We start from the raw sequence: 23,838 nt of genomic DNA on the forward strand, positions 1-23,838 counted from the left end.
GCCGTGCTGATAAGGACCACGTGTTTCTGAGAATCCTTCTCCTTTATTTTCTTCTTTCTAGGTATTTCTTTCTCCTGATGAGGAGGAACCTTTAGCTGCCCTCGAAATCGATTGAGTGTTTCATTATACGTACGCTAAATACAAGATTGTTTTTACGATTTTGATTGTCACATTAGCGTGTTTCTCTTCTAGTCTATTTCAATTTAGTTTATGAATATAAAAAAGTTTAAGTTTTGTTATTTAGTAATATTTCCTGTAACTTTTATTGTTTACTTTTAAAAACACATAAAAAACAATATAAATGTATACATATTTTTTTAGTTTTGGAAAGCAACAGTAAAAGGGATGCATAAGGCAAGACAGGTTGAAAACCACTGCTCCAGTGCAACTGACTGTAGGCAGACAATTCTGAATAAGGGAAATTATTAAATAAGATAAACCTTCAGACAAGAAAAATCTTGATTTTCATATCACAAGAATATACAAAATTTAAATTTTGGAGGGATATATTGCATTTTCACAGCCAAATTCTATACTTTGATTCCCCCTGTTCCTCCAGTGCACTTTCCAGAACATTGAAAAAATTCCAGAAATAACTTTTCTTATCCAAGCATTTTATTAAACAATTAATTATTGATTAATTTTGATATTCTAAAGTAACAAGGTTTTCCCCTCTTTCCATTTACTTACAGTTTCTCAATCTTTAAACACAGTTAAAAATATAAAAAAACAGGTAATTTGAAACAATATATATATATATATATTAAAAGGAATATGAACACTTCTACATGACATAACTTACTAAATTTTACACTAAAAAACTTACACTGTGTATATAAATGTAATTTTTATTTCAATTCCTCACTTTTCATACAATCTTATTCATGCATTCATTATTTACAGTTCATTCTATCTCACATGCATAAGAACATTTCAAATGAATAACACATTTTCTCAGTTTTCAAGGTATTCTCGAAGTTGTTGCATAGTTTCAACATCAACAGTGGACATGAGGTCTTGGAATTTTGTAGCTCCTACAGACTGCTGAAGTGCCATAACTTGATTGTAAAGATAGTCTCTTAACACAACTGTATATACTGGATCTATCCTAGAAAGCTGAAATAAAACAAATTTAATGTTGCATCCCTAAATGTTTGTTTGAGTATGTTTACATCTCTTTCAATAACACATCAGAGCCATTCCTTTTTACACTACTGTTTTTCAGTTCAAGACAAACACTTCTTAATTTTTTGCACCACTTTTCTCCCCATATACGCAGTGAATTTATTTAAAAGGGGGGGGAATCAGAGCACGGCATAAACTTGGCACTAAAATCCTAAAATGAGAAGGAAAAAGGAAGTGTATTGCCTCTAACTCAAACACATTACAGTTTATGCATGCAAAAAAGCTAGGTCCAAGATTTTGCCAACAAGGTGAAAATTGCAGGTGAAAAACAAGGTGAAAATTGCAGTCCACAACAATACTAAACTGCTGAAATTTTTATGGGAGGAATCATAATCTGCAGTCACTCTAGTAAAATGTCTAGAGAAATGGAAAGCCATCTGAGGGTGATGCTATGCACCTACCAGTGTTGTCACATAAAGACGTTTTGGTGACATAATAAACACCTTTGATGCATTATATCAGTACATTTTTATAGCTTTTTGGTGGAGATGACAATAATCAAAAAGTAACCTCCTCTTTCTATAAAAGAATGAAACCTTAATTTACAAACATAAAGTGAAATTTTATATTTATTACTTAAATGACACCTGAGTTAAAGTGCTTATTTCAGAAAAAAAGTGAACACTGCTCCCACACTCTTACATACTATTTGTTACTCATATTATAGATAATTAACTGACTAACAATTTTAAATGTTTTCTAAAATTCTTACTGACATATGCACATATGAGGTAAATGTATTAATATCAACATTACATTAATATTTAAGCTGCTTATAATTTGAGAAAATTTTAAAGCTGCAACACATGCTACACATTTTTAACTAATTAAATATAATTCATACCATTATTAATTTTTGAGAAAATTAATTAAGAATAATCTGAAATTAAAATTATAAAAAGAATCCAATTATCTGTATGAGATTGAAAAGATACAAATTAAATTAATAAATAATATAGAGATGTTCAATATACCTCTCGTTTCCTCTTATCGTGCTCGGTTTCGATATCTTCATCAGCTGTATCAAATTCATCAGGCCTCATTACTAATAGGCTACATTAAATAGAGCAAGTCAGTAAGAATGTTTACTATAAGAATTAAAATACAATTCATAAGGCTATTTATAAACATTTAATTTCTTTTTCTTCAGTGAGGTAAGCTGATAATTTGGATTGTAATTCACATAATTCAGAAAATAGCTCAGTTTCAGCTTTCAAAAAGTCGCATTCAGTTATTATGACACTTATTATTTTCTCCCAGACAAATTGAGATATAATACAATACTGTAGAATACATTAAATATTTTGGTGATGTTTAAAAAAGATATGATAATTTTGTTTCATATGTTATTTTTGATGCAATAGAGATAGCCACTTACTCAACAAACATTTACCTCTTCTAATTGAAAAATTCCATATGGAAGAGGAGAATTATTAACATAGTTCGTACTACAGGTAAAGGCAAGTGTCTACATATGGAATTATTTTGTGAAATATTTCCCAAATTAAGTAATTTGTAATATATAAACTTGATAAACAATAGGCTTATAAACATTATCTAAACAATAGGCTTATAAACATTATCACACAAATATCACGTACATTTTAAACAAGAATTTCATTCATTCCTGAATACATATTAAGTTGTGCATAATGAATAGTAAGCAATATAGCAGACTGGATTAGATAATTTGACTACAGAATAGATATCTATTGGAATCTATATCTAATGGGAAGGTTATCATCGCTGTTTTTTTTTTTTCCCCCTAATGGAAATTTGTTAGGATATTACACATCCAGATTAGTGAAAAGTTAATTCAACAGCAATATTACCAGGAAGTTAGATTACTGAATAATATTAATTAACCAATGGAAAGTAGATTGTTAAATAATACAACCACACTAGTAGGAAATACTCTATCTGGCCAGAAGTGTTTGGACAACCCCCCCCCCCAGAGAAGAGAATCTGACAGATATGTAATTTAATGCATATCCGAAAGCTATAAAACTGTTGGTAGTGGTTTCTCAGGTCTTATTTCATCAGACAACGAGCAAATCGAAGGAGCTTAGCGCTTAGAGACTTTGATCATGGCAGTATAGTAGGATGCCACCTTTGAGGGAGATCAGTTTGTGAAATTTTGTTCATTCTACAGAAGTCTAAATTCACTGTGAAGGATGCAATTGTTAAATGGATACATGAAAGCAGTGAAACTGCAGAAAAACGAAGTGGCGGGCCAAATAAATTAATGAATGCAGCTGTAGAACTTTGGAAAGGGCAGTGAAACAAAATCGCAAGTCCTCGTTGGTTGAAATCACTCAGGAGTTCATCATATGTTAGTGGTACCAGCAGGACTATTTGCCAAAAGTTGGGGGGGGGGAACTGAGATTGGTCTATATGGTCATGCAGCCACTCACAAGATGAACATCCCTACCCAGAATATGAAGTGTGGATTGCAATGATGCAAAGCTCACCATCATTGGACTGTGGTCATGTGGAAAAATTTTCCTTGCAGTGACGAATTTCACTTTACAATCTGGCAATCTGATGGATGCATTTAGGTTTGGCAGACGACCAGCGAGTGCCCCTTAAGTGACTGCATTGTGCCAACTGTAAAGTTTGGTGCGGGCAGGCAGCATCATGGTGTGGGGTGTTTTTCATCGTTTGGCCTGGCTCCCTTAGTTCCATTATTTGGAAATATGGGTAGAAGATGTATATGGACATTCTGGACAAAGCTGCCCTCCCAACTTCACGGCAATATTTCAGGGAAGGCCCATTTCTCTTCCAGCAGGATAACTGCTCCATTCACCTATTGAAACTAGCACAGCCATGGTTTGACGAAATGGGTGTTCAAAAACCTGACTGGCTTTCTCACAGTCCCGATATAAATCCCAAAGAACACAATGAGGACAAATTAGAATGCAGATTGCGTAACCAGCCAAACCGACTGTCATCACTCACTTCAGATGTGATGGACACCTGGAAGTCAAATCCTATGGGCACCTATCGAAAACTAGAGGAAAGTCTCCCCACATGTGGGCAGGATGTCATCAATGCAAAAAGAGAGACTGATACCATATTAATATATGCCTTAGGATTCTCCAAGTCCATACCACTTGGTGCCAGATACTTTTGGGCAGATAGTGTAGATTATTAAACAATACAAAGAGACTACCACTTTGTATTAACTGCTAATTTTGTATATACTGATTATTATTCTTACAGCACTGTATATTGCATAGAGGCAAGGGCTTCAAATTTTTCTACTTACATCTGCAGTTTCCCAAATGGATCACTTCACTTACATTCAGCATCTGATATCCCCTTATTAGGGTCACCTGAGGTGCAAGTAACAGCAGGAAGAACATTCAAGCTGAAACTTGCATTGGATTTTCAGGTTTGGAGTAGTGCTTCTTCAGTTACATTTCAATCACGGAAGAAATTTTATTTTAGTTGTAATTAAAGAACTCTGTAAACATGTCAGCTCTGATAGAACCTAAAACACACCTTTACATCCACAGTCAGATGGCATGGTAGAGAGGTTTAATTGAACCATCCTTAATAATCTCTCCCTCCTTTTGGTTTTCAGAAACCATAAGGACTGGGACAGAAGCTACCTCTGTTTTTATAGGACTTTTGTATTGTGTCTTCAAAACAACCTCCTATTCCCTATCCCAGATGCTCTTCAGCTGTGATCTTCATCTGCCTTGCAATGTGTTTGTTGTTTGGTCATTGGTCATCCTCTGGATGTGTCTTCATCACCTGAGAAGTATATTCAGGTTTTCCAGGCATGGTTTGAAGTGAGGCACAGTTTTACATGATAGCAAGTCAACTTGGAGACAGAGAAGATGAAGACCCGATATGACACGAAAGCTACAGGATATCAATTCGACAAAGGAGATGAGGTGTGGTTGTGGGATTCGAGGAAAGGACTTTCTCCTAAACTACCATCACCCTGAGACAGTCCTAAACAGGTTAAGCAATATCACAGTTCAGATCCATAACTCATCAAATTCTAAGTTTAAAGTTGTTCACTATGACAAGCTAGCCCCTTACCATGGTCATAGTAATAAATATCTTTCCCATTATAATGTGCAACTTTGAAAAAGATACTACACTTCCACGTTTTTATGGCTGACTGCAGATTAAAGATGAGCATGAAATAAATATATAAAAATAAACATTCATTTAAAAATAAGTAGCAATACTGTTAATATGCAAATTGCTTTTTGAAAATTTGATAGTTACTTCTCATCTGTAATAAATACAGAAAGAATATAAAGAGGAAAAGTCCACTCACTTTGATAATTCAGCAGTAATTCCTTGATATTTAATAAAAATGAAAGACAAATACAATGGAGAGAGATTGTTGTTAGCAAAACTTGCCTGCACTATTCTTCCCATAATTAGCTCCAGGAGATAAAAAAATAAGAATTGCCTACATACCATGATAAATTCAAAAGATATCATTTTCAAACATATACAGCAAAAAGCATTAGCAGGCTGCAAATGATATATTAAATTATCTAATCCATAGAATGCCACATAACTTTTCCATCAGTAACTTTATGATGATGTTTCAACATTTGGGGATCAGCTTTCATATATATAAGCCAAAGAAAATTACCATAAATTTGTTTTGCTTGCTGTTACTATTTTTTCTAGACAACAGCTAATTAGACTAGAATTCCATTTTAAAGTATACTTTGCTATATTTAAAAAATTAGAGCAGTACATGCATTTAAGACAAACATTCAAGAATAAAATTTAGCCCATTTTTTGAAATTCTGCATTTAGAAAAAGTATCAGAAAATATCTGGAAGCAATCAGAAACTAAAACTGCTTAAAGTTTCAATTTCAGTCCCTACAGTGTATCTACTATAACAAGAATACTAAGACCATTGTCCTATGTGTGTATAAATTTGTAAATTCATGCCTTTATTTATTGATTTAGTATTTTATTAGTTGTATGCAATTTACTGAAATTATTTTAGTATTGCATTTAGTATCCAATTATTGATTTTCCTTAGTTTTAAGTATAACTTCCAGTTTAGGATGTGCAGTCCTTGAGAAGGGGGCAATGTTACAAACATTTTGGTGAAATCAGAAACTAAAAACTGATAAAGTTTTAATTTCAGTTTTAAAAACATTGATTTAGATTTACTATATTAATTGACAGCTTTATGGCATAAAATAAAATTTTCAACTTAGAAGAAAAACGAGTGAGAAACAATATGATATACTGAATAAATATAAAATATTTTATTACTTACTGAATTCAACTTAACTTTTTTCCCGAATTCCAGATGCCCGAGTTTCATTTCTTATATATTTCTTTTAAATGTTAGTTGGATATTTATCTATTTTAAACACATGATTTAGTACAGTAGGTGTCACTTAATGCGATTGCGGTTAATGCTACCATTCAAATACTGTTATTGATTTGTTGAAGTCCAGGCGTATGTATACTAAAGGACTAGAAAATACACAGCTCATTGTGATCAACGAGTTGATTATGTTAACCAAATACAATAAACTTTATAAACTGAAGTAAAATTATCACATAATGTTAAAATAACATACAGATATTGCCCAATGACAGAGCTGTGTCACCAAGAACTTAATTTTCATTTAAGGCAACTTTGTACAACTTTGTTCGTTTGTATTATAGATTTGAGAAAGATCAACTGGACTGAATTGTTTAACAGAGCAAAACTATAGATCACCTTGTTTTTTGGCACCTAAATATCGCTGCTTATTTTGAGTTTTACTCTTTCATGAATATCTTGTTTGTTACACCAATTATTTTATTTGGTTTAGTCATTTTTAACATGGAGTCACACAAAAGGCATAATGATCTAAATCTGAAAAATAAAGTCAACTTGTTAAATTTTTATGGTTAAACTTCTAAAAATGAGTAAACAGAATACTGCTCTTAAGTTCAGTATTCAACCCTTCTTATGCAATATTTTGAAGAATTAATAAGACGTTTTCTGCAAAACAGAGCAAAATCGAAATGAAAGAATAAAATGGATGCATATCAAGGTGGATCACAGTGTTGAGAAAGAAAATGGTTTATAAATGTTCAACTAAAGAAATGACACTCAGTTATTTACTGATGTGGCAGAAAGCTGAAAAATTAACCAAAAATACTGAGAAAAATTATTTTATAGATGGCTGGTCCAGCTGAAAAAAGAAAGCAGAAAACATGCTTTACAAATGCATTTATGGTGAAACAGAAGATGGTGATATATCTACTGCAGAATTAATGGTAGTAAAACGAACAGCCTAAATTGTCTATTACTGAACTTAAAACATAATGTCGATGAAACAGGTCTGTACTATTGCATATTAAAGAGTAAAATATTGAAAGATCTTGTGACCATTTTATGCTGCATAAGTATGTGTTCACAAAAAAAGAAAATTATTAGTAATCGGGAAAAGAAAAATATCCCTGATATTTCAAAGGAATGAAAACTACTAGTGGACTATAAATATAATTCAAATACATAGAATACATTACAATTTTTAATGAATGGCTTCTGAAATTGGATAACAAAAACTGAAGAATGGTATCCTTTTTCTTACTGACAAATCCACAACTCATAATATAAATATCACTCTTAATACAATCAAGGGAATAACACAGTGATTTAAGAACATTATCTCCATAAATGAGTCCTTTACAGCACAGACCATATGGACAGAAATACAAGAAAACTAGCTTTCTTGATGTTCTGCATTTTCTGAACAGGTCTTCACAACTCAGAAAAAACAAGTTATAAGCAAACCAATCTTTTAATAAGTGATGAAATAGAGAAAGTTGAAAAACATGAACTTCATGGAATTTAGCTCAAGTGTACATACATTTAAATAAATAAATAAATAAAAGTTGCTAAACAAGTCCAAGCACATCATGCAATAAATTTTCTGAACATCATCAAATTGGTGAATTTCCTACAAATGTTCAGATGACAGATGTCCTAGAAGTATTAGCTGTATAATATTGATCAAATAATTTGTACAAATATTACAAACAATTCATATGTTAATTATATTTATATTAAATTAGTTAAATTAAATTGATATTTTGAAGGATATTTTTCTCATTGCTTAATGTTATCAAAATAATCATGGTCAAATGTTATCACATTAAGTAGTGCTTACTGTATCACTGCTTTCATACTTTAGAATAAGTACATAATTTAATGACATTATTTTTACATAAAATTTAAAAAATATCAAATTTTTGCAGCAAATTTTGGTTTGGGCTCAATGTTTAGAATGCAATCAGCAGTGGTTTTGCAGCAATTTTTTTATCAAATATTTTGTTATATGAAAGACTTCAGCTTTCAATATTATTCTTGGCTTAGCTAAGATTTAAACTTAGCAACTGCAAAATCAGAATTAACATTTCATAAGTGGATTTCATAACAAATATTATATTTAGGCTTACCATACATTCTGGTTTACCCCAGAGAGTTCTGGTTTTTTAGTGTTGTCCAGGGTTGCAAAAATGTCCAGGATTTAAGAAGTTAATGACTGGTGAGATGTTAAAAAAAATTTTAGACCTATATGTTTGATATCGTGTTTTTAAAATTCTCTTACCGCCATGCATTTCTCAGCCGACCTTGGGGCAAGCACTGTCGATTTTGATGGAGGCATGGCTAACATCCTGCCACCTTTTACTTAGTTATTTGGCAACATAACAGGGGCAAGGTGTTTATGTTGTTTTCATGTATGAAATAACTCACTTAAATGGCTTTGATAATTTTATCTCTATTCCTTTTTTTGTCTCATCATAACAATGGACAAAAGAAAATGTGTATTTAATGTTAACCTTTAACAGGAATACACATTTTTTTTAAATTATGTAATGACAGTAGCAATGAACGTGTTTATTGCACACTATGTACTGGAGAATTTTCTGTTGGACATAAAGGAAAGGGTGATATTGAAGACCATGTGAAAACAGCTAAACATACGAGGAGTGCTATTAATGCTACTACTTCAGCAAACATAATAGATTTTTTTAAAGCCAAAGATAGTTATAACAATCACAATGATCTTGAGTGTGCTGCTAAAGAAGCTTCATTTTCATACCATACTGCTAGACATGTACTCAGTTTCAAAACATCAGACTGCACATCTAAACTGGTTAAAAAGTTATATGACCCAAAATTTTCCTCTGCTAGAACAAAAACAGACGCAATTATTGTCAAAGTTATTTCACCATATGTATTTGATAATGTATTGCGTTCTTTGGAAAATGTTAATTATGTAACAGTAACGATGGATAGCTCAAACAGAAGTGAAGTAAAACTTGTTCCGATTGTTGTAAGATATTTCAACCTGCAGGAGGGAATTCAAGTTAAGCTATTAAATTTCAATGAAGTGTCAGATGAAACTGCTAAAATTTTGACTCAGTATCTTTTGCAGTGCTTGAAAAAATATAAACTTGAAGAAAAGTTGGTTTGTTATACTGCTGATAACACTAACAGTAATGTTGGTGGTGTGAAGAGAAAGGGGAATGAAAAATGTGCTCAGAAAAGTTCAAAAAGATTAAGATAAACTTATTTTAGGAATTGGTTGTTTAGCCCACATTGTACATAATTTAGTATAAATAGCATATGATTCTCTAACCTTGAACATAGAAGTTATTGTTATAAAAAATTACAAATATTTTCACATATATACAGAGTAAGAGTAACGAAACTTAAAAGAGTTCTGTGAATTTGTGGAAACAGATTACAAAAAGGTATTATCTCATAGCACAAGGTTTCTTAGTTTGTTACCTGCAATAGATATAATTCTTTCCATTTTTGATGGCCTAAAATCATACTTTCTATCTTGTGACAAATGCCCAAAATTATTATTATTTGATTTTTTTTTTAAATCTAGAAAGTGAACTGTATTTGAAATTTTTATATGGTACTCTACAGTTATTTAATGATATAGTTCTGAAACTGGAAGCTAATTCTATCACAGCAACAGAAGCATTTCAGACATATTCTGAATTACATTGGTTATCATAAATTAAGGAAAAATCACAAAAATAGCGATAACTCCCTCAAAAATAAGGCAAACCGTGTAAAATTTGAATATGTTGCCAAGTAAGAGTAGCTGAGTAAAACTGCGATATGCAAATTAGTGGTGCTGCTTTCGGAATACGTCATCTGCGAGGACCATAAAAGTCCACGTTTGAGAGCAAGCCCACATATTTCACTGTGACCGAGACATCAGAAATCTGAGATAGCCAATTCGTAACAATGACCTCCAGGCATCATTTGCCTGCAGAACTGCGATGAAGAGCCATTGGGAGACTAGAAGTAGGACAAAGTCAAACAGAAGTGGCCATATGGCTAAATGTTAGTCCTTCTGTGGTTCATAGACTTGAGGCAATTTCAAATTACAGATTCGGCATCTAGGAGGTTCAGCCGAGGACAGCCAACAGCTACAACGAGCGCTGATGACCGATATTTGATATTATGCACACTCAGGAATAGAACCGCTACTCCGACTCTTCTGAGATCCTCCCTTGCTGCAGCCACCGGAAGGTTCGTGTCAATGTCAACTGTGTGTGGAAGGCTTCATGAAGGTGGTCTGTATGCGAGGCGACCAGCCATTTGTGTGCCACTCATGTCACGGCATAGGAGGGACCATTTTCAGTGGGTCCGACAACACGTCCACTGGACGCCTGATCAATGGAGGGCAGTTCTCTTTATGGATGAGTCCAGGTTTAGTCTAGAAAGCGGTAGTAGGCGTTATTTGATATGGAGAGAACTTAGAACCCATTATAATCCGTCAAACATTCGTGAAAGAGATGCATACAGAAGGGGCAGTGTCTGTGTTTGGGGTAGCATCTCATAGGGTGGACGTACAGACCTCCATGTCTTTCCAAGGGGAACCGTGAATGCTCAGATTTACAGAGATGACATCCTTGATGTTTATGTGCACCCATACGCTGGGGCAATAGGTGATGCTTTCCTGTTACAGGAGGACAACGCAAGACTACACAAGGCTCGCATCGTAGATGATTATCTTCAACAGGAAACAATTATGCGCATGGAGAGGCCAGCTCAATCCCTGGACTTAAATCCTATCGAGCACGTTTGGGATGCTTTAGGAAGACGTCTAGCTGCTCTCTCAAACCCTTGTTGTGCTTGAAACTGCTTTACAAGAGCAATGGCTCTTGCTTCGTATGGCACTGATAGACCGCATAATTGAAAGCATCACACATCGCTGTATGTGCTGTATTGCTTCTAGAGGCGATCATATTCTATATTGAAGGTACTTTTCCTATAGCAAACTGACACCTTCGATTTGTTTATTTTATACATGTGCTAATTTCTATACTACCACATTTGTGAAAGAGATGCAAAGAGATTTGTTTGGTAATTTCTTTTTATGTTATTTCATACCTTACTATATGTTGTATATTGTGGGTAAGTTTCATTATATTCTACATGTAACTTTTTCAGTAATCGTGATTTTTGTGATTTTTCCTTAATTTATGATAACCAGTGTAATTTGTCAACTTCAGAAAAGAAAAAATCACAAATTTATACCATCTTGTGGCAAAGAATTGCTACGCACTCTAAAAGAAAATAATGATGTTCAGGAACAAAAATTCTTCTCAAGCGTAGACAATTTTTATAATTCTAGTATTCGATACTTTGAAATGTGGAGAACCAGTTTTGATAAAGTTAGTAAGTTTCAATGGATAAATTTATGAACTGAAATTACCTGGTCTGATTTAAAAGAGAGTGCACAGGTTGTTAATGAAATTATAAAAGATTCTATAAATATTGATGACTTATTTGATGAATGTACATTGTTGAACCATATAATTCAAAACCAAAGAGTAGGTTGTAGATCAGACTCTGAAAAAGCATCAGATACTTCTGAAGAGAAGTGGAAAATAATTTTTAAAGCATTTCCAAAGACATATTTCAAGTTGCAATATTTTTTAAATGGCGAGTATGCAAAGTCTTTGCCTAGGACGTCTTCTTCAAATGAGAGAGTTTTTTTCAATTATGAGGAATATTTGGCTTGTAGAAAGGGGTAGGTTTTCAGTATCTACTGTTAAACATCTGCTAAATGTTAAAATTAATTCAGAACTTTCTTGTTGTGGATTTTATGATGTAATTAAAACAAACAAACCATTCTGAAAAAAGACATGTCTAGTAAAAATTACTATTGAATAAAAAAGTTTAATATTTCAGTAAACTGCTAAGCCTTTTAAATAATTTCAAAAATATATTCTGGGTTATATGTCCTGAGTTAATGGTTCCAACCCAGGACATATTTTTTTGGACCTTAAAAAATATGGTAAGCCTAATTATATTATTATTATTATTATTATTCATCACATTTAGATAAATCCAGATATCTGAAACATTTTCAATTTATAACTGAATTGGGGGGGGGAAGTTATTTCAACAATGATGAAAGTATTTCTGATTGAGACAATAAAAAAAATCACTTACTCTGCTGAAGTATCACTGTCACATTTAGTTATATCATTCAAAACTTCAATAACAGCTAAAAGTATCCCGCATATTCGATCAAGGACAACGCTAAAAAAAAAAAAGTAGTTTTATACATTTCTTTAAATTTTAAAAGGTGAAAAAATTTCAAAAATTAAAGAAGAAAAGACATAAGATCAAGAAAGGCAATTAATCACGTGCTAAACCATTTTAACTATTTAATTATTAATAACTATTTAATTCATAAAATATAGCCTTGTTCATATTTTTTTAAAAAAAGTAGTACTTATCAATTTTACCAGCAAATAAAGCAACAAGAGGAAAATGCCACCAAATTTAGACATCATAATACATGCACACACAAACAACAACAACAACAAAAACTGAAAGGATTCAAATCTTATTTTTTTATCAATTTTTTTTATGTTGTCGCTGAGCTCGCAGTCTACTAGTAAGCTCTTGTGCTGATTCCTGCTAATCCATTCCTTTTTGACTTTTTAGCTTTATTGTTAAGCATCAGTTTCTTCGCTCATAAGCAGCACAGAAACTTATGCTAAGAATTTCTGATGCAGTGTTAAGTGCTGGCATACATTTTTATGTACACTTTTTTCCAGTCTTTTCTCAGTTCATCAAATCAAAATTCAGTTTTCTTTTTAAAATGGCTTGTTTAAAAGCGGGGAAAAAACGGTAAAAAAATAAAAACCATTTCCCCCCTCTTTATTGTTAACATTTCATGACTTAAATTTGCTAACTAAATATCATATTCATCATGTATCTTTAGAAATCCTCATGTATATCATCATGCATCTTTAGAAATACATGATGACAGCATTCAGTGGCAATACCCTTTTATTTGTGTTGCCATACATGTTTTTATATGCACTAGATAATTTTTTTAAAAAAGTAATGCATGGTGATCGCATTTAGTGGCAACATTCTTTCACTTGAAAAGTGATATGGACAAAAATGTGAAGATCGAGACTAACAGGGCTCTAAAAAAGAATATTCTTATTGCAATATATATATATAATAATAATAAAATTAACAAGCAAGGTAGTTAGTACAATACCGTAAGACCAATTTGGTCTAAATAATTTTTTTGCGCAATATGCTGCAAAATTAAAGATATGAGAAATTGTAGAAAGCTCGCCAAAAAGTTACCAGGAGCTGTGGCTCCAAGAAAAGTTCAACACATTTTTTAAAAAACAATGTCATTGAAGGGTGAAAAAATATGCTACACGTTAAATTAAACACAGTAAAATACTAATCTTTGGAAACTATTAACGGCAAAAAATACAGTAAATACCTATCGATGTGACAAGTGTAAAGTCAAAACATAGAAAAACCAATCGATGGAACAAGTTAAAACATAAAACAAACATAAGCATATAAAAATATAAAGTGGAAAATGGTAAATTAGCTCAACCTGGCTTTTCAAGGGAAATTTCTAGCTGAACGTCGAATTAAGCTAACTCCATTACGCGTTTCACCGAGACAGACAATTGAAACTTTTGCATTACAAATTTTAATTAAATAGATGAATTGTCTTAGAAAATTTATTAGTCTCAATTCTCTGTTCCAATTTCCCAACAGTCCGCACAAAATGACACATGAAGGTGTTAAAAGATGTAAAAACAATTCCGATGTACAAGAATTAAGATAAAAATAAAATAAATAGCAGTCTGCTATTAATCAAAAATATATATATATACAAAATAAAAAAATAAAAATCTGAAAGGTTTCAGATTTTAAATTACGCCCAAACGGGCTTTTTTTAACATTTTGTCTGTTACCTTTATTTATTAAATATCATGTTCTTATTCAGTTAGAGAACAAAATCGCAAAATAGTTTTAAATTGAGCACATCTTTTGAATTTCTGATACAAAGTCTCACACGCTGGAGATAAAAATGTGTTTTTCTGTACAACGTTGCCACTGCTCGCTTTGAAATCCTTGAGTTTGTTAATCAAAAATTCGTTAAAGATTTACAAAATATGAAATTGATAACAAAACAAATTCGATAATAAATCCAAATGGGAGGTTTTTAACGTTTTGTGTGCTACCTTTATTTATTAAATATCATGATCTACGTACTCAAACCATAAAATTCAGTTCAACAGCAATATCGCAGAATAATGTTAAAATGAGCATATAGAATTTCTAATACAGAGTTTCACGAGCTGAAGATAAAAATGTTTTTTTCCGTACAGTGTTGCCACTGTTTGCTTTGAAATCGTTGAGTTTCTTAATAAAAACTCATAAATGCTTTACAAAATATGAAATTAATAATAAAACAAATTCCAAATTTGGGCTTCCGCACGCCCATATTCACAGTAAGATTATGCCATTCAAAATTTGATGGCTCTATGTACTGCTGTTTTATCATAATGCAAGAAATATACATACATTTATGCATATTTTTCACTATTTAATTTCTTCAAATATAATACAGGACTCTAACTTTTGGTGACAACAGTTTGAAAAGTGAAACGGACATTTATAGTGAACCAATGCAAAATCGCAAAATGAAAACAATATTCCTTCAGAAACAAAGCCCCTTTGTACTAAAAATTCCTCCACTAGAAAAATTCATTAATTTTTGTGGTAGCTATAAATCGACAACAGCTTGGCTATCAGAAACTAGATTTTTAAAGAAGCAAACCAATTGCTGATGCAAAGCCTTTCTTTTTTAATTTTTCACACTGTATCATTAGTGGCATATAACTTCCACTTGCTTTGCAAATTTAGGTGCAGATCAAACTACCATTATCTTGGAAGAATGTAGCAGCTTCATTTCCACTTGATAAAGTTATAATAATCTTATTCAGAATAAAAATAATAATAATAAAAAGAGAAAGAGAAATTTTTTACAAATTTAAAAAAAAAAAAAAAAAAAAAAAAAAAAAAAGATTTTACAATTCTTACTGCTTGGGCTTCATTATGGTTTTGCTATATTGTTCAGCAATCATCACCACCAAACTTGATAATTAATTACTAGTTACTAGTGAAATTCCCAAGCAGCAAAAATGGTCTTCTATTTTAAATCAAGATCTATATTCATTTTAAATATTTTTCACGAAATTTAAAATATATTAAATCAAATAAAAATACACAAGTTCTCCCTTATATTTACTATCCCCTTTTCTTAATACGTTTTGAAAGCAAAAAATTACTCACTCAGAATTAGAAGTTAAAAGGCATGTCAAGGCTAAGCCCAAAAGCTTCCTTCGCTGTATTGGGTTCATTAAAGGCATTTTCTCGAGCCACAAATCAAGAAGTTCACCTAGGACACTTCCAACCTTTGAAATAAATTGAGATAATTAGATATTTTTTATCTAATATAGGGAGAGAAAATTGCTTTTATTTAATATGTAGTAAAAATATACAGTTATGTAAAACAAAATGTCTTTAACTTAACAGTTTATTTTCTTTAAAGTGACATATAGAGAAAAAAACATTAACTCCCCAAAAATCAACAACAAAAGAATAAAAAGCAAATGTTTAAAAAATAGGTTAAAAAATCCTATTTATTTAAACTAAAGCAAAAGAAACCATTTCAAAATAATATTCTTTCATATAACCTAACCAGCTTTTCTTTTTTTATATATTTTTTTAAACAAAAAATGGAAATGGTTCGTTTATATAAAATACATTTAAGAATTTCGCTTTTAAGCTTTGTAATTTTAGATGAATCACGTAAAGGAGGTAACATCTGTAATTTAGAAGAGGAAAGTCATTTAATTTTTTTATTTAAATTTATTAAACCATAAATGAATTAAATTACTAGACCATGAGATGAAAATAAACTGACGATTAATCAACCTTAAATTTAAACGTATCAGCACGAAAGGGGGGACAACTAATAAAAAACACAAAAATAAAGAAGTTCACAAAAATCTCAAAAATAAAAAAATAAATCTTTTGGTTTCAAATATCCTGTCTTAAAACATTGTCATCATTTGTGAGCTAGCAGTAGTAATCAACGGAAAAATTTCTTCGAAATCATGCTAAAAATTCCTTTGATTACAATTTATGAGGATCACATGCTGTATATCTTTCTACATTCTTTTCTACAACTCGAACAAAGAAAACAAAATAAAGAACCTTAAAGTATATTCAAATTTTAATTTTTATAATTGCTTTGCTTCTTTCTTTTGAATACATGCTTGCTTTTCAATCAATTCATTTGTCCTATCAAGTAGCAAACACAGTCCTGGTGAGATAAGGCTATTAGACAGGCTACAAAAAAATGCTGACGTAATGTAGATAGATCTGGAAGTACGGAATTGGGTAGTCATGTGTTTATGAAAAATGGCATGGAGATACTGCCCAGACGCAAATTCCATTCACTAGGTTACCTGCCTACATATATATAAACAAAGGCTACTGAGTATGTCTCATCACTGAGAATTCAACAGTTTGACATCATCTCATAATGATCAAGGCAGTTTGCTACTGCAAATGGTGCTCATGATACTAACTGTCAATTGGAGGTGAAAATAAGTCTTTCTGAAATGCAATGTGCTGTTCCAACAATTAAATTTTTTCTGTAACAATTAATATGGACCCATACATACTACCAGGTAATATCATACAGCCATAGATGATGGAAAGCAATGAGTGGTACTTTTCACAAGAGCTCAAACATGACATTCTCCTGCCAGTCCAATAAGTATTTATTACTGGAGTCAGCCTTCTATAAATCACTAACATCAACACCATTTAATTGCCACATCCCTATGAGTAATCTTTTGGCCATTAAATTGAATCAGAGGACTACTTTTGACCTAACAATAAATCTTCTGTTGTCTGCACATACTGCTCTAATCAATTAAATCAAAGGACTACTTTTGACCCAAAAATAAATCTTCTGTCATTTGAATATACTGCTTTAATCAATTAAATCAGAGGACTACTTTTGACCCAACAATAAGTGTTCTGTCGTCTGCACATACTGCCCTAATAAATTAAATCAGAGGACTACTTTTGACCCAACAATAAATCTTCTGTTGTCTGAACATACTGCTCTAATTTTATACCAAGCAAACCCAACAACCCTTAGGAATTCACATTCTTTAATACACTGCCAGAACAGTTTTTACATTTGAGCTTTGAACTTTATACCCTCTTCACATGCTTACCTTGCGCCGTGGTAGTTATCATTCAATATTTGTATGTGGAATTGCATTTCAATCAAATGATAGCACCAAGATATAATTGGGGGTGGAAGAAGAAAAAAGAAATTGAGTATATTTTACCAGAAGTCTTTACATGCTAAAAATTTCTGGACACCCCAAGACATATTTAGAAATTTTTCTTATGGTTATTTTCTGAAATACGAATATATTAAATAATATTTGTTTGAGCTGCAATATATCATTATAAAGCCACATATTAAATTTTGAATACTGGAAAAATACAGATGTACCCTGATTCAGCATCCATTAGTTCACTTATCTGCATTTCGATATTGCAGACAAAAAAAAAAAAAAAAAAAAAAAAAAAAAAAACTGTTGTAAGTTTTAAAATTAAGCCAAGTGACAACAGTTCATAACATAGCTGAAATACAGCAGTTCAGACATTCTCAGTGCTATTTCCAATGCATTGACACATTCATTTCTGGTCAATATAACTAAATACAGTAATGATAATGGTTGTTAATGAACCTCACAAGCATGCTGAGTTGTCTTCAAATTCTGAGCTCACATCCCACCTTAATGATCATAAATGTACTGATGAGTAACTTACTAAAAGATTTATGACCGGACAGCGAGTTTTTCGCTTGTTTCTGAACCCATACTACTATTTAAATTTGCTTCAACTCTTGCTTTTTGTATTCACCTTCTTCTCAATATTATCATACTATCATAGCTCTTCTGCTTTTTAAATTCTGTTAAATCTCAATAAGGATTCTATACCCTAAGAGTAGTACTACAAGTGCTCAAACACTGCTAATGAGCTAAAAGTGTTAGTGCAACCCATGAATATATTTTAGTTATGTATTTATTGTAAATATTGTGCCAAAAGTTGGCATAAGTATATGATTTACTGAAACAATAACTAAAACAGTAAACTTCATCTGTAGATGAGATTTGAATCCTCAAGTTTGTTACACAGCTTGAAGAAATTCAAAGTAAATAAAACGAAACTATTTAATATAATGAGGCAAAACATTTATATTGAGAAGCTGCATAAAAACACTTTTGATTTAATAAATGAAGTCAAAATTTTCATGGCATAAAACTAACTAAATAAAACCATCAACAAGCTAATGGATTAACACGGATAATCAATTTAGAATTTCTTGTTTACTTAAACTGACACTTAAATATTCTCAAGAGAGCTGCAAGGAAAGATTCAACTTTTCACTGGCACGCATGCTTGTATTAAACTTTCTAAACTGCAGTTATGGGAACCATGGCTTAAATAAAAGTATTTCATACATTTCCTAGATCTTAAATCTTGCCATATTATTTCAAATGAAAAATGTCAAAAATATGCAAGCAAATTAGCATTATTACAACACTAATTTGAAGAAAGATATAGTGACTTTAATGATTTGCATACAATTTAAAATTATTTTCATTATTATTAAAACAACCATGAATAACATACCATAAAATCTACAAATGGAGCTAATTAATTACCAGTGTCATATAAATCTTATTCAAGGATTGGAGGATTTATTCATACTTGTCAAAAGATACAGGTGGTTATCAAAATAATGGAAACACTTTAGATTTATTAAGAATTCTTTATTAATATGGCACAGGACTGCCTTTGGCATGTAATACAGCTTGGATTCGCCTGGGAATCGAATAATAGAAGTGCTGAATAGTGTGTAGAGAAATACTGTACCATTCTTCACGGAGATATTGAGAAAGTTCTGGGAGAGATGCTGGTGGAGGATATGGATTCCGGATCGAATGCTCTAAAACAGACCATAACGGCTCCATTATATTGAGGTCGGGAGAATGTGCGGGCCAAGGTAAATGTTTCACTTCATCCTATATTCATCAAACCATGATCAGATATATCTCCCTGCATGAATAGGAGCATTCTCATCCTGAAAAATTCCATCTCCTACAGGAAATAAAGTTTGCATTATAGGATAGACCTGGTCAGATAAAACTTCTTTATACTTCTCCCCAGTGATCCTTCCTTGCAAGGTTATGATTGGGCCAGCAGAAAACCATGACACGGCTTCCTATACCATGATGGATCCACCTCCATCATGGTATAGGATATCACCTCCATCATATATAATCCATAAACGTTTAACAGTTGGAAGGAAACTATCATGATTATACACTTGTGCAAGTGTCCTTCAAATGTGCACCTGTCCTGTGTAGGGAAAAGCATGAAAGATGATTCATCTGACCATATAACTGTCTTCCACTTATCAATCAACCAGGTTTTGCGGTTATGGCACCATGTTAAACAATGTTGGCATTAAACATGCATGACAAGTGGTTTGGGAATTGCTGCTCTGCCATAAATATTCTGTTTATGAAGGTGCTCCTAACTGTAATTATTAAGATTGGAGAATCCAGATGCTGATTGAGCTCTGCAGTCACTTTAGCTGCAACTGTTTTCTTTTTAGACATTAGAATCCACTTCAATACCCATTCGTCTCTTTCCCTCAGCTTCCCCTTCTGTCCACCAGTTGCTTTGCCAAGTTTGTCTTGCCATGCTGAATGTATGCTGTCATGACTTTAGACACCATACCTCTAGAAATGCCTAATAGCTCAGATATTTCAGTCACAGTTGCTCCAGCTAGTCGAGCTCTTACAATATGGCCTCTTTGAAACTCTGTGAGGTCTGGCATTTTTCACTTCTGACAGAAATCCAGGACGTATAAAACTTCAATATACGAAATGTTTTTCATGAACGATATCATGTCATGTGTCATTAACTCATATATATATATATTGGTAGCTAGGATTATATTTTATTGCTTACAAAACACATTCTTAAATGTCACAGAACATACTTTTATTCACAGGTGTTTCCATTATTTAGATAACCACCTACAAATATCCTCAGTTATGAATTTTTGCAATAAGAATAATCACTTTGCTTGGGAATACATTCATACATGAACAAGTGAAGTTAATAAATTTGTAAACAGAGCTCAACAGACTGATGAGCATCTACAATCAATGATGACACTTTCTAGTAATTTTTCTGCAAAGCTACAAACTTTACCAGAATCAAGTAACAAATTCTAGTAAGCAAATGCAGCAGTTTTGAATGTCTCAGAGAAAAATTTAATAAATAAAAGAATAAAGGTCATTATTTAGTCTAATGTTAGGTTTGAAATGCTTAATGTAATGAGAGAAATTTCTTTCAGGTAAAAAAATTTAGATTTCAGATATAAAATAGTTTTTTTTTTTTTTTTCTTCTTTGCGTTATTATTATCGCTGTTTGTTATGTTTTGATAAATATCTGTAAAGTTTAGGCACATAAAAAAGGTGCAAAGAATCTCATAATTTTAGCCAGAAAGAGAAGGAAATAATTAAAACTTTAATAAAAATTTTAAAGAACACCACTGTAAAAAATACAGTTAAATATATACAAAATAAATTTTTAATTAAACTGGGTTTGAGGCAAATTAAATTTTAAACTATAATTTCCAAACATATTAGAAATTTACACACAACATATTAACATCAGGTTATAAAGAAATCATATCCATAACATAGAAGCACAAATACCCCCTCAACCCCTTTTTTTTGGCAAGGCAAAAAATTGGTTTATTTTATTAGCAATAATCTTTTGCTTGGTTTTTAGTTCTAATTGACTATATGCTTAATAGTCAAATTAAATTTTTTTTTGTTTTATTTTTGGCTTGTTTTATAGATTTGATTGGCCATGTTCTTAATTGAATTTTCTTACTTGCACTTTTCTGGCTTGTGATTCTTGTAAATATAGGAGATGAAACATAATAACTTAAATTGATTAATTATTGTTATTTGAACAGAAACAGTTTGTTTTCCTTGAAAAGTCAATTGGTCTTCATTCAATGACAATAATTGATTTTTTTTTGCCTTTTACAATTTAATTTGATTTTTATGTTTTTTCACATGTGCTTTCCTTTGTTTATGAATTTAAAATTAAAAAAGAAAAAATATTTTGCTTACATTTAAGATTACAATTTCTTTTTCAATAAGGTAATTTTTCTTATTAATATATATAAATTCACTATAATTTTGCTAACAAAGTTTAGCCTGTCAGCTGCTTTCCAGATTGTGCATTCAGTCCACATGCAATATGAATTTGAGATTACTGTTCTAATATACAATATATTTTAGATTACTTGGTTTAGAAATACATTTAATGCACTGTATTATTCATAAAACTTTATTAATAATTTATTAATTATTTCAGTTAAAGTTCGTGATTGATTTAGTTTATTATTATTTATCAATGATTAATTTAATTTAATAATGATAGCAATTTTTTAATGCTTTTCATAATTTATTTATTAAACTTAACCATAACTATACATAATATACAAATATACTGTTTCACTATTATCCACATCTTCAGACATATTACTTACAGACATGGGGAGACTACAGCAATTGTTTCTATTACTAAATGCAAATTGTGGTTTTATACTATTAACAGAGAGACACTCACATTTTTTTGGGATTCATTAGCTTTTTCTTGTAATATGTGTCCAAAACAATTTTGATTATGCAATATGACACGTGACAATACTGAAAAATACACAGTCAAGGAGATGGGAAGTTCCTGAAAGAGATATAATCTGACATATAATATTCATTTAAAAACATGAATATAAAGCATAGACTCTTACACTAATTAAAAAAGTGATTAATATTCAAATTAAAACTGAAAAGTAATATAAGTTTATACTCTCAGGAACTATTTTTGGGAAAAATAATATAAAGCTTCCCAGTTTCAACATCATTAAATTTCAACTTCAGTTTAAGATAATAAACATATCCTCTGTAATAAATTACAGTATTTAGTTTATGCAATCTAAACAATTCAATAAAATGAAAAATGTCAAAAAGTTACATATTACATATGAGCTCCAAGATTTTCCAGTTTAAGTTTCAGCTAGTATAAATTAAGTTTTAAGTTTAGAAATTTTAAACATTCTGTATATTCAGTGGTATTAAAATTATACCACATTATAAAAATTATAGCAATCATTATATTAACAAGTGTTTTCCTTGAATCACTAATATCCATTTACTTCTCATTTCCAAAAATTTTGATACTGGAAGAAAGAATGGATACTTTTGAACCAGCCACACAATAAGAATATAAGGGGGGAAAAATCAATAACATCACTCATTATGAAACATGCAAGTAACAAAAACCATAAGTAATGCATATTAGAAAATTACAAAATACAGCAATAAATAGTGATTACCATTTGAAACAAGAAAAAATACAAGAAGCATTCCTGTCAATTTTACTAACACTTTTGCATAAATGGCGCAAATTACCAAATGTGCAAAAAGCATCAAATCTGGTAGCCTATTTAAACTGTATTCATGAACAGCTCTACAATGATAATACATATGGTAGTCCAAAATCCAGTCTTAAAATATCCAGAATGATATAATAGCCATCTAATATCCTAATATCCAGAATGATTCAATATCACTGGACTACCAGCTAGAAAAATAGATTAAACAAAATAAAATAACACACACACACACACACAAAAAAAAAAAAAAAAAAAAAAAAAAAAAAAAACTTCCCTTACAAAGCCTAGGAATAGAGAGTAAAATACTCATAAAAAAGGAAAGTTAGTGCCATAAATGCAACGTCACTTTCAAACACTTGCTGGCTAGGTAATGGCACTGTCACAAATGACAACACACTAACTGACATACTGATGCTGGCCAAAATCATACTTTCGATAATTTTTCTATCCGACTTAAACAATAAGTGAAGCCCCAATGTTGCCATGTCTACACATCTTACTAAATTTAAACTGATGATTTAAAATATGGAAAGTTCTAAAATCTGGAATCGAAGTCCCAACAATTCCAGATCATGGACTTCATACTTTATTATGTTTAATGTGTGCAATGGCAAATTTGTTTGTGAAGCTTGATTTGCACAACTTTCCAAATTTTTTTAAAGCAAAAAAAAAAAAGAAAAAAAAAGATGACAGTGT

The 23,838-nt window shown here is 31.3% G+C and overlaps 1 protein-coding gene across 1 annotated transcript in view; it reads right to left on the reverse strand.

The window, feature by feature from the left end:
- Positions 1-827: 827 nt before the first annotated feature.
- Impbeta11 (importin beta11) overlaps positions 828-23,838 on the reverse strand; it is a 125,554-nt gene continuing 102,543 nt past the window's right edge. The window contains exons 22-26 of the mRNA XM_085815924.1: positions 22,317-22,430; positions 15,849-15,970; positions 12,672-12,761; positions 2,160-2,238; positions 828-1,116 (exon numbers count right to left, since the gene is read on the reverse strand). Coding sequence (XP_085672050.1) covers positions 955-1,116; positions 2,160-2,238; positions 12,672-12,761; positions 15,849-15,970; positions 22,317-22,430 — 567 coding nt within the window. The 3' untranslated portion in view covers positions 828-954. The remainder of the gene's footprint in view (positions 1,117-2,159; positions 2,239-12,671; positions 12,762-15,848; positions 15,971-22,316; positions 22,431-23,838) is intronic.

This window comes from Stegodyphus dumicola, chromosome 4, assembly GCF_044657685.1.
Source record: "Stegodyphus dumicola isolate Sdum_Otavi_A_Nest chromosome 4, ASM4465768v1".
Classification (NCBI taxonomy): Eukaryota; Metazoa; Arthropoda; class Arachnida; order Araneae; family Eresidae; genus Stegodyphus; species Stegodyphus dumicola.